Source organism: Portunus trituberculatus, chromosome 46, assembly GCF_017591435.1.
Source record: "Portunus trituberculatus isolate SZX2019 chromosome 46, ASM1759143v1, whole genome shotgun sequence".
Taxonomy (NCBI): Eukaryota; Metazoa; Arthropoda; class Malacostraca; order Decapoda; family Portunidae; genus Portunus; species Portunus trituberculatus.
The window spans coordinates 11,991,608-12,003,670 of NC_059300.1; the positions used below are offsets into that span (position 1 = coordinate 11,991,608).

The following is a 12,063-nucleotide window of genomic DNA, read 5'->3' on the forward strand; positions in this document are numbered from 1 at the left end:
GAGAGGGAGTGGCTGCACCAGCCTGAGTGGTGCCAAGATCACGGACATCAGGAAGAAAGTAGAGGAAGAAGCAGCTAGCATGGAGGACGGGATGCTGATCATCCAAGGAGGTGGAAACGGCCTAGAATACGTTGGTGAAGATGAGACGGTGAGGAATGTTGTGGATGCCGTGAGGAGTGTGGAAGGCAAGGGCATGAGTGTGGCCGTCGTGGGTGTCATGCAGAGACCCAGGGAAGGCCCGTTCTACGAGCGTCTGAGAAGATCCACCAACAGAAGACTGCAAGAGGAGCTGCTGAAAATGAAGATAGAGTGGATGAAGGAGAAAAAAGGCAAGCTGAGCTTCATCGACATGGACGGCGTGGTAGACCGGTTCAGCTTGTATGAGAAGGACGGCGTGCACCTGAACGACGCAGGGACTGCCAGGATGGGTCGACGGCTGTGTGAGTGGGTGAGGGCGAGGTCACTGCAGCCGATGGACCAGTGACGGGAGACGACAAAAGCACGCCAGGAAGAAGACACCAGCCAGGCAAGTGAGAGTGTGAGGATTGGATGCATGAATGTGAGAGGATGGGGTGTGGGTAAGTTTGAGGATATTTCCAGAGAGCTCCAGGAATGGAAGTTCGACATAGTCGGGCTTACAGAGACGCACCTGAGAGGTGAGGTACAAATGGAAGGATGTGAGTTTGCTATGATTGGGAAGGGACGTAAGACTCAGGAGACACAGGGAGGAGGCGTAGCCTTTCTCTATAGGAAAGAAAGTGGACTGAAAGTAGAGGAGCTTGGTGTGGGAACGTGTGAGAGCAGTGAGGATGTGTTGGCAGTGAGTGGAGTGCACAGATGGTCGGGGCAGAGTGGAGAAGATGGTTCTGGTGGTGGTGTACATGACTGTCATGGGTGAAAGAGCTGAGAGGGAGAACAGGAGGAAGTATGACATACTGAAGAGAGTTGTGAGAGAACATGGAGGGGAGAGAGTGCTGGTGATGGGTGATATGAATGCACATGTAGGAATTCTGGGAGAACGTGAACAGGAATGGTGAGATGCTTGGGGATTTTGTGGATGAAATGGAGTTAGAGAATCTGAATGTAACTTTGGCTGAGGGACGTGTGACTTGGAGTGCAAGGGAGCAGGAGTCAGCGATAGACTATGTGTTGGTGAATGGAAGAATGCGTGAAATTGTGTCACACATGTTGATAGATGAGGATGGTATGGTGGATATTGTGTCTGATCACAATATGCTGGTTGTGGAGTGCCTGTTGCATGGTAGGAAAGAAGTGAAAGTGGCGAGAAAGAAGAGAAAGTAGAGACTGAGAGATGTAGGGTGGGAAAACTTCCAGGTGGACCTGAGTGCAAGAAGCTGGGATGATGGAGGTATACATGATGTGGAGCACGTGAATAAGAGACTGGTAGAGGATGTGCGGAGTGCTGCAGAGAGCAAGATAGGGTATGTGAGAGTAGGCAGAAGAAAGAAAGTACGTAAACCATGGTGGAATGATGAAATCAGAAAGGCTAGAAAGGAGCGAAAGAGAAGGAGTAGACAATGTAGGTGGCTGAGGAAAAAGAGGCATGAAAGTGATGAGGCAGAGAATGAGTACCAGAATGCATGGGAAATGTATGTAAAGCAGCAGAGAATGACAAAGCGAATGATAGTGAAGGCTAAAGTAAAGTGTGAAAGGAGCGTGATTGAATCTTTAAGAGAGAAAGGCATGGAAGGTGGCCGTGAATGGTACAAGTTCTTGAGAGGTGAGAATATGGCAGACAGTGTTGGAGGAATGAGAGAGGCAATCAGACAGTTCTGGGAAAAAGTGGGTGGTGTAGGTGAGGTGTTTGGTGCGAGAGAAGGATGTGTGACACTGGAGAGAAGGAATGCAGATGAACTGGATGAAAGGATCAGCAAGGAGGAGGTGGAGAAATGTGTGAAAAGGCAGAAGAATGGGAAGGCAGCAGGGCCGGATGAAATACCATATGAGCTGTATAAGAATGGAGGTGATGTGATTGACAGGATGACTGAGCTTTTTAACCAGGTGTGGGAGGAGGAGAGAGTGCCAAGAATGTGGAATGAGTGCAGGGTGACTCTGCTGCATAAGGGCGGACACAAGAGTAAGAATGAGTTGAAAAATTACAGGCCGATCGCGTTAGTCAATACAGTAGGCAAAGTGTTCAGTGCGGTGTTGAATGCCAGATTGTGTAAGTGGATTGAAAGAGCTGGAGTATTAGGTGAGGAGCAGAATGGTTTCCGTGCAGACAGGAGAGCTGAGGATAACATGTTTGTGGTGAATGAAATGCTTGAGAAAAAAGAGGGATGGAGGTAAATTGTATTTGGGTTTCCTGGATATAGAGAAAGCTTATGATAGGGTGAATAGAGAAATGCTAGGTAGAGTCCTAGAAAAGATTGGGTTGAGTGCCAAGATAGTCAACATAGTGCGTAGCATGTATGTTGATACCAGAGCTAAGTACAGTTTAGGAGATATAGAAACAGACTGGGTGAGGAGTGAGAGAGGAGTTAGGCAAGGATGTATTTTGTCACCAACCCTTTTCAGCCTGTACACAGAGGAGTTAGCAGCAAGAATGAGAAGGATGAATGCAGGAGTGAGTGTGGGGAATGATAAGATAGGTGTGCTTCTTTATGCAGATGACGTAGTGGTTATGAGTGAGTCAGCAGAGGAGCTGCAAAGTCTGCTGGATGTGGTTGATGGGTATGGAAGAGATTTTGGAGTTAGGTTTAGTAGTGAGAAGAGTAAGGTGATGATTGTGAATAGGTCGGAGGATGAATGTAATGCAGCATGGAGGTTGGGAGAGAATGAGTTGAAGCAGGCACAAGAATACAAGTACTTAGGGATGTGGATGAGTCCGAATGGGTGTGAAAAGTCAAAGAATGAAAAATAAGTTTGGTGAACCGGTGGGTAAGTCGTTTAGGAAGCGCGGCAAGGATGAGAGCAAGTAAGTATGACGTGCTGAGAGAAGTGTGGAAGAGTGTGGCTGTCCCCAGTATAATGTATGGTATGGATGTGATTGCATGGAACGAGAGTGAAATTGACAAGTTAGAAGTGGGGCAGTGTAGAGTAGCTAGGCTGGCACTGAATGCACCGAGGTACACGGCAGTAGAAGCCTTAAGAGGGGATATGGGATGGAGCTCTTTTAGGAAAGACTTATAAAAGCGACACTTAGGTACAAGATTAGGCTTGAGAGAATGGATGATGCAAGAATAGCAAGGAAGGTGTATCTGTGGAGTGAAAGTGGAAGCAAATGGAGGAAAAGGTGTATGAGAATGACAGAGAGGAATGGTCTACAGGTTGGGTGGGCAGTGAGAATGGCTGGGGTGAATCAGAATGAGCTGGAATGGGTCGTGACAAGAGGAGGCAGAGTGGGAACAGAATGGGATGCGAGGAAGTGGAAGAGTGAGATAGACAGAGATGTGAAGAGTAAGGGACTGAATGAATGGAGGAATGGGATGGAACGAAAGACTACTCTGGAATGGTACAAGGTGAAAGAGGCCCCGATGTATGAGAGGTGGTATGATGGAAGCCTGGGTGGTGATCTTCTCTTCAGAGCTAGGGCACAGTGTATGAATGTGAATGCAAGGAGTTACAGGTGGTCTGAGTCCCGCAGCAAAGTGTGCCAGATGTGTGACTCGGAAGAGGACGAGACGGTGGAGCATGTGATGCTGGAGTGTGTGAAGTATACCAGAGACAGGTATGAGATGATGCAAGTGGTGTTGACTGAGTTAGGGCATAATAGGAACGAAAGAGTGGAAAAGACAGGGAGGGAGTGGATGGTGGTGCTGCTGGGACTGAGTAGAGAAACAAATGAAAGAATGATTGAGGCGGTGAAGGAGTTTCTGGAGAGAGTATGGCGTGCCAGATGTACGGACGGTTAGAGCAAAGGACCCTGTTTTTTTTTTTTTTTTTTTTTTTCTGTGTGACTTTCTTTTGTCGTCTACAGGAGTGGTCCCGAGTCGCCTGTAGCATCAAGATCAAGATCAAGGAAGCTCACACTACAAAGCGGTTCTCAGCAACGTGACCTTTAGCAGATCACGCAAATCAAGAAATGTAACAATATAAGCAAAGAAGAGAGAGAGAGAGAGAGAGAGAGAGAGAGAGAGTTTACTCTCCTGATTTGATAGGCTATAGGTCAGCTGTGATTGTATCTCCCCACTCCCATTTCCTCTCTCTCTCTCTCTCTTATAATGTCGATGATGTAAGATGTAATATTGAAGTCTATTTCTGCGTATGTTCTTACCCTTGGCCAGTGCTTACTCTTACATAGAAAAGAATAGTAGTACTATATATATAAATATAAAACAAGCAGTGTTTTACCTTGTGCGTATAACATCAGCACTGAATAAAATGACAAATATTTCCCTGTGAAGCGTGAGGGAAACTTAGCGTGCCTACTGGCAATGATGATGTCATTGTTGGGCGACGTGAAGGACATCTAAGAGTAAAATTGTGAAACTCGCCCTTTATGCTTGGATTTAGAAGGTGAGTTCCGTCTTACCCTATGGGTCCGTCTTACCCCACCTTCCCCTACTATACAGTATAGCAGCAGTTCAGCTGCCAGAGGCGGCAGTGAGATGCTGCACGGAGGCCGGTGGTGCTTGCTTCCCTGTGCTTGCCAATCATCTTTGCGTGATCTCTGTTGAAATCTTAACAATGATTCCACATTCTAGATATTTTCTTCGTTGTTACAGAATAAGATCGCTCTTCAGTGTAATCCATGATGCTGTGGCTCGCCGTGTTTGCGTTTCTCACATGGCCTACGTATGAATCCATTTAAAGTGTGTGAACCAGTGATGTATACATACTTATTCCATCACCTTCAGCGTATAATTCAAGTGTTATTCCTCCTTCTTTACCCTAGCTTGGAATTCATTAAGAAATTTTGGTCTAGTTATTTTATTCTATTTTATCTTTTTGTTTTTATTCATCTGTTTCACCTTTACGAAAATTATACTACACGCTATCACACGAGTGAATATAATGTCCGAGTACATGTATGTACTTATTATGTGACAGACTTCTTGTGTGTGTGTGATTTCACCACGGTGGCCTGCTAGTCACCCAGCCAGTCTTCCCCATTACGGAGCGAGCTCAGAGCTCATAGACCGTTCTTCGGGTAGAACTGAGACCACAACACACTTCACACACTGGGAAAGCGAGGCCACAATTCCCAGAGTTACATCCCGTACCTACTTACTACTACGTAAACAGGGGCCACACATTAAGAGGCTTGCCCATTTGCCTCGCCGCTTCCAAGGACTCGAACCCGGGTCCTCTTGATTGTAAGTCGAGTGTGCTAACCACTACACTACGCGGTGTGTGTGTGTGTGTGTGTGTGTGTTACCGCTCTTTCATCTCACGGAAGGAAATTCGGCAGTCCCACTTAATTTTCCCGATAACCACTACACTACGCGGTGTGTGTGTGTGTGTGTGTTACCGCTCTTTCATCTCACGGAAAGAAATTCGGCAGCCCGACTTAATTTTCCCTGATGACGCACTTTCTTCGTACATGGACGTGTGAAAAGGGCAGTAGGAAGTGAACTCGGCCTCGCCCATCTTGTCTATCACACGCCGTCTTTTTGATAGTGAACCAAACTTGCCAATCATCCAGCTAACCACTACAAGACCATGTGTGTGTGTGTATAATTCACCACGGTCGTCTGCTGGTCACCCAGCCAGTCTTTCCCATTACGGAGCAAGCTCAGAGCTCATAGACCGATCTTCGGTTAGGACTGAAACCACAACACACACTACCTTATTTACTGCTAGGTGAACAGTCGCTACACATTAAGAGGCTTGCCCATTTGCCTCACCGCCCCCGGGACTCGAATCCGGGCCCACTCGATTGTGAGCCGAGCTTGCTAACCACTACACTACGCGGTGTGTGTGTGTGTGTGTAATTCACCTCGGTCGCCTGTTGGTCAGCCAGAAGGTCTATGAGCTCAGAGATCATAGACCGATCTTCGGGTAGGACTGAGACCACAACACACTCACACACCGGCAAAGCGAGGCCACAACCCCTCGAGTTACATCCCGTACCTATTTACTGCTAGGTGAACAGGGGCTACACATTAAGAGGCTTGCCCATTTGCCTCGCCGCTTCCCGGGACTCGAACCCGGCTCTCTCGATTGTGAGTCGAGCGTGCTAACCACTACACTACGCGGTGTGTGTGTGTGTTGTTCTCATATTACGTACATCACACCGCGCATTCTTGATAAGGACAAGGAAGTGCGACATCCTGATAAACTGCGACATCCTGCTGTTACAGAAGCACACACACACACACAGGTTAGGTTAGGTTGTATGTATATGCAATAAGACAATAGAGTATCTATCTACACACACACACACACACACGTACGACATAGTATTTATTAATTTCTACCATCCTGTAGCTAGCAAGGATGTGTTAAAAACAGGATAATGTAATAAAAGTCTTCAGTCGTGTCTCCGGAGCAGGATCAGGCGGTGTTGTGTCGGACAACGTGACCTTCAGCTGTTGTTAAGGTAATGATCAAGAATTATACTCCATTCTGCTTATATGAGTAAAGCAGCTACTAGTTTGTTGTATCAGGAAAGGGTCGTGTATTCAGGTAATGATATAGTAATGGAAAGTAAGACACTAGGAGCATCTGCAGCAAAGTATTTCAAGCAATGTTTTTTGAATGGTAGTACTGTATACATCCGTCGTATGACATTTTCTCGTTTCCTACCAGCAGATGACACATTCAGTTTCTTTCATTGTTATGAGACAGGGCCGTTTCTAGCTATAGGCGGACAAGGCGATTGCCTAGGGCCCCCAAGCCACCAGGGCCCCCTGGGTAGCTTGGAAAATTAAAATTTCCTAAGTCACCCAGGGCTCCAACGAAAAATTGAAATCTAGGGCCCCCCCAAACATCATCTTGCCCTCACAAAGCTAGAAACGGCCCTGTTATGAGAGGCAATCATGTAGATACCACGAGTTTCATAAATCTTCCGGCTGACGAGTAACAACTGAATATTTAGTTTCGTCATGTTTTACAAGGCTGCATAAGGTATTTTCACACGAGTCTGTTATCAAATTGTGAAGGTGACTTATCAGTAATGATAACTACATTATGTGAGCTGCACTTCTTACGGGAACCTTCTTATCAGAAATTACACTGTCTTATCTATGAAATTACGAGACACCTGTAGCAGTTGTGCTTACACATACTTCCTCCTGCAACAGTCACAGGTAAGTCGATTTGAGCATTAGTGAAGTGTTGTGATTGTAAGTGATGAGGAATTAAGTGGTTTTGGGGAACTTTAAGAACAACGGGGGAGGAAAGAGAGTGGGAGTGAGATGTAGTGATAATGATGTGATAAGAACCTACCACTGTATCCTACATTACCAAACAACACACTTTATGAATAGCTATCGTAAATTAGTTATTCAGAAATTCGTTCATTATAATTTGCTGTTTGTGAGTAGCGGAGCGAAACTTGCTTATATGATGATTAGAACCTGTGAAGTTTGTTAAAAATAACTAGAGACAAGCAAACACTTCAGAGACTGGAACATTATTTCTAAACGTTTCGGAGTCTTATTTCATCCAGTAGGGTACCTTTGAGATTAGACTCTACATTTTATTTTATTTTAATTTGTAAATTTGTAGATATACTTTTGTAGGAATTCAGTGTCATATGAGGGAAAACGCACATAATGATTAGCATCTCCATACAAATAGTTCTTATGAAAATTCCCAAGGCGCTTTTCAGAATGCAAAGCTATAGAACAGCTACTAAAGTTATTGATATTCCAAAGAGTAATTAAGATTGTGTGAAGTGTCATTGAAAACAGGGTAAGAAAAATATATTATTATGAGTCCGTAGCTCCATTTTACAGCCCACTTGTAAACTTGCTTGTACCAAGACGAGGAACACTTGCAACGTCAATACACAAAGCGAGAACGAACAGTGGAGAGAGGGCGAGTTAATGAAGCACAATCAGAGGCAGAATGAACTGGAGGGATTTTCCACAGCGGATGTCTGGCTGAACTATCAGTCTTGTTAAAAAAGATAGAAAATTCTTTCAATCAGAGGACGATTCTTGTCAATCTCTCAATTTGTCAATTACACCCTTTCTATTTGTTTATTTGTCAGATTGCTAAGTACAGGAAGAATATAGCTTTTCTCTCACTCCTACCCTCCCAGCACACACACACAGGCACACACACATACCGGCCCGGTAGCTCAGTGGTTAGAGCGCTGGCTTCACAAGCCAGATGACCGGGGTTCGATTCCCCGGCCGGGTGGAGATATTTGGGTGTGTCTCCTTTGACGTGTAGTCCCTGTTCACCTAGCAGTGAGTAGGTACGGGACGTAAATCGAGGAGTTGTGACCTTGTTGTCCCGGTGTGTGGTGTGTGCCTGGTCTCAGGCCTATCCGAAGATCGGAAACGATGAGCTCTGATCTCGTTCCGTAGGGTAACGTCTGGCTGTCTCGTCAGAGACTGCAGCAGATCAAACAGTGAATTACATACACACTTGATTGAATAGAGAGAGAGAGAGAGAGAGAGAGCGTGTGTGTGTTTGTTTGTGGCATAATTCTTTTCTTCATTTTTTGTTCAAAGATCTCGCATTGGTCAGAAGTTAAGAATGGCAGTAATGGTCTTGAAAGGCTGGTTGCTGTTGGCCGTTGTGGTGATGGTGGTGGTACAGGTTGATGTGGCGAAGGCTGCTGCGATTCCCTGGAAGTTCCCATCCTATGGAACCAAGGGACAGGGACCTCCAATAAATGTCGGCGTTCCACACGAGAATTTAGACCCCGCCGTTCGGTGCATCCGTAAGTTGGCGTGATAACTTTGGAACTCTGGGCCTTTGCTTGCTTCTGCATTTCCTTATGGCCTGCACTCAATGAAGAGGGAGGTTTTAAGACACTAATAATTTTTTCTAATTTTTTGGTTAACTCTCTTGACCCTATTCGAGAGCTGGCATCTCAGTGGCCCTTTTGGTTTAATTGTTTTTGTTGCCCTTGCTCGGTTTAAATTTCCTCTCCTGCATAGAAAAAAAATAATAAATAGATAAATAAATAAAAATGAGGTTAGGTATTCAGTTACTTCGATTACTCTCTCTCTCTCTCTCTCTCTCTCTCTCTCTCTCTCTCTCTCTCTCTCTCTCTCTCTCTCTCTCTCTCTCTCTCTCTACGGATCGCTCCCTTACAGTTTGCCCGACCTGCCCACCGTGTCACATGATGGGCCCTGATGGAAAATGCCGGCCAATCTTTGGCTGCAAGATTTCGAAGTACGGTGCTGGAGCCTCATGGAATCTTGGAAATATTGACATTCGCCTTCCGAACAAGGAGATTGACAGTCTAATCCCCTTGTTTCCGAACAAGAAGGTTAATTCAACCGTCTTGATTCCGAACAAGAAGGTTAATTCAACCTTCTTGCTTCCGAACAAGAAGGTCAATTCAACCTCCTTGCTTCCGAACAAGAAGGTTAATTCAACCTCCTTGCTTCCAAACAAGAAGGTTAATTCAACCTCCTTGCTTCCAAACAAGAAGGTTAATTCAACCTCCTTGCATCTGAACAAGAAGGTTAATTCAACCTCCTTGCTTCCAAACAAGAAGGTTAATTCAACCTCCTTGCATCTGAACAAGAAGGTTAATTCAACCTCCTTGCTTCCAAACAAGAAGGTTAATTCAGTCCCCTTGCTTCTGAAAGACGAGGATTACTAAAACAGGAACTGGACTTTCTTTTTTAATTCATAAAGAAACTGTGATTTGGAATTCTTATTTTATTTCCTTATATTCCTCATGATCACTGTACTTGTGTTCACCTTCATAATATGATTGTTATTGTACCCCAGTATAACAAATATGAACAATATATAGTATGCAGCAATGTTTATGATAGTGATTATAAAATCAGTGATAACATGTTTTATTGAATTATGTTAATGAGGAGGAGTTGGGAGGGGGAGGAGGAAGTGGCTGGAAGATAATGACGTATCGCTGTTAAACAGTCCTTACTTGTCATAAAAGTCCACCACATTATTTTTGATGATTTTTTTTTTTTTTTTTTTTTTATCAAATATCATTTTGACAAAGGATGTCAGCGAGCTGTGGTGATCTTTAAGTTCTTCATTACGTCATCCCCACTGCTACGTACCCTTGTGTATGGAGGTGATGAGTCCATATTTCATGTTTTTTGGACATATCCCTTGAGTGATATCAGATGGATGGATCGAGTTTCTCCTTGGTTTCTCCATACTATTATATTTTCAAGTGTTAGGAACGCGTACTTGCAAGGAGCTGGCATCGTCTCTACTAGTTTATACATGATATAGAGAAATTATCTCACTCTACTAGGGATATGTCCAGAAAGTATGAAAAATTGACCTCCCCCACACACAAATAGAAAAATAAATGGATTAGATAGAACAAACTAATAATAATAATAATAATAAAACATGTATTGTATCCCTGACCGTGGCCGGGAGTACGTGACTACGTATACCCTGTTGCAGGTTGAGAAGGGGCTGGTGAGCTATATCGTAGATCATGAATAATAACAATAAAAAAAAAAAAGGTAAATGGTCATCGTCTGGAAGTTAATAGGCCAAGTAGCTTATAGGTAGACTAACGTAGTATAGGTTATTTTCATAAAATCCACCAAAAGGCTTCTCGTCTTTTTTTTTTTTTTTTTTTTTTTTGAGATTATTCAAAGTATTGTCTACAGTGATAAAGGAATAAGCATGTCACTTGAAAAGTTGAAGCAGCAGATACAGTAGTACAGAAGGCTGGGCAAGGAAGGCGGAATTACGTTGACCAAGACAAGGATTCTAGGGAGGATATACGGGTTCAATGGGCGGGCTGGAGGAATTGATTAGGAAACCTCGTTTCCAACAGATGGCGCGCCGGTCGCAGTTAGTTAAGGGGTGATGGAAGGGGGTCCATCAGCGGGGGAGGATGAGCGCCGTTACAAGATTCAAACACTGACAAACAGTCAGTCAGTCACGGGAAGGAACACAACTTACACAAGGCACATCAACCGTTGCCCACCTCCGCCTGGGCCACACCACGCTCAGTGCTCACCTGCATCGCCTACGTCGGTCTCGTGACCACTTCTGCCCTTGGTGTAGTACTACCCCTGAGACCATGGAACATTTCCTGCTTCATTGCCCACGCCTCCTCTCTCAACATACTGCATTACGCTCCTGGCTCTCCACCCTGGCCATCACAACACTCAACCTGCCCTCCCTCCTGGCGGCCTCAGGTGTCCACCCCTCCTGGTAACCTGGCTGCTGTCCTTCGCCTGACTTGTGCCTTCTTGAGGAAGACCGGCCATCTACCACGCCTGTGATACCACACAGGACTACCCCAGGGCTCATAAGGATCCATAGATTTTCGTGGCCTCTTTTGAATCCTTATGAGCCCTGGGGTAGTCCTGTGTGGGTATCACAGATGTGGTAGCTGGCCGGTCTTCCTCAAGAAGGCACAAGTAAGGCGAAGGACAGCAGGTTTCCAGGAGGGAGGGCAGGTTGAGTGTCGTGATGGCCAGGGCGGAGAGCCGGGAGCGTATGTAGTATGTTGAGAGAGGAGGCTTGGGCAATGAAGCAGGAAATGTTCCATGGCCTAAGGGGTAATCCTACACCAAGGGCAGAAGTGGTCACGAGACAGTCGACGTATGCGATGCAAGTAAGGAGTATGGTGTGGCCCAGGAGGAGGCGGGCAGAAAACGCATATATATATATATATATATATATATATATATATATATATATATATATATATATATATATATATATATATATATATATATATATATATATATATATATATATATATATATATATATATATATATATATATATATATATATATATATATATATATATATATATATATATATATATATATATATATATATATATATATATATATATATATATATATATATATATATATATATATATATATATATATATATATATATATATATATATATATATATATATATATATAACATGTTTTATTTGCCTTATAAGTTCATAACCACGAGAGAATGCAGGGAAAAGTAGAGGGTGGGAGGGGATGAAGCA

The 12,063-nt window shown here is 44.1% G+C and overlaps 1 protein-coding gene across 3 annotated transcripts; it reads left to right on the forward strand.

The window, feature by feature from the left end:
* Positions 1–6,360: 6,360 nt before the first annotated feature.
* On the forward strand, positions 6,361–9,748 carry LOC123520320. Of its 3 annotated transcripts, XM_045282528.1 has the most exons (4): positions 6,773–7,214; positions 8,592–8,803; positions 9,183–9,589; positions 9,656–9,748. In XM_045282528.1, exons 2-4 carry the CDS (start codon positions 8,617–8,619, stop codon positions 9,695–9,697), a joined length of 636 nt encoding a protein of 211 aa, XP_045138463.1. In that variant the 5' UTR covers positions 6,773–7,214; positions 8,592–8,616; the 3' UTR covers positions 9,698–9,748. The 3 variants fall into 3 exon arrangements, with proteins under 3 accessions (XP_045138461.1, XP_045138462.1, XP_045138463.1); XM_045282526.1 differs by lacking the exon at positions 6,773–7,214 and adding an exon at positions 6,361–6,505 and having other exon boundaries at positions 9,183–9,748; XM_045282527.1 differs by having other exon boundaries at positions 6,772–7,214; positions 9,183–9,748.
* The last annotated feature ends 2,315 nt before the right edge of the window (positions 9,749–12,063 follow it).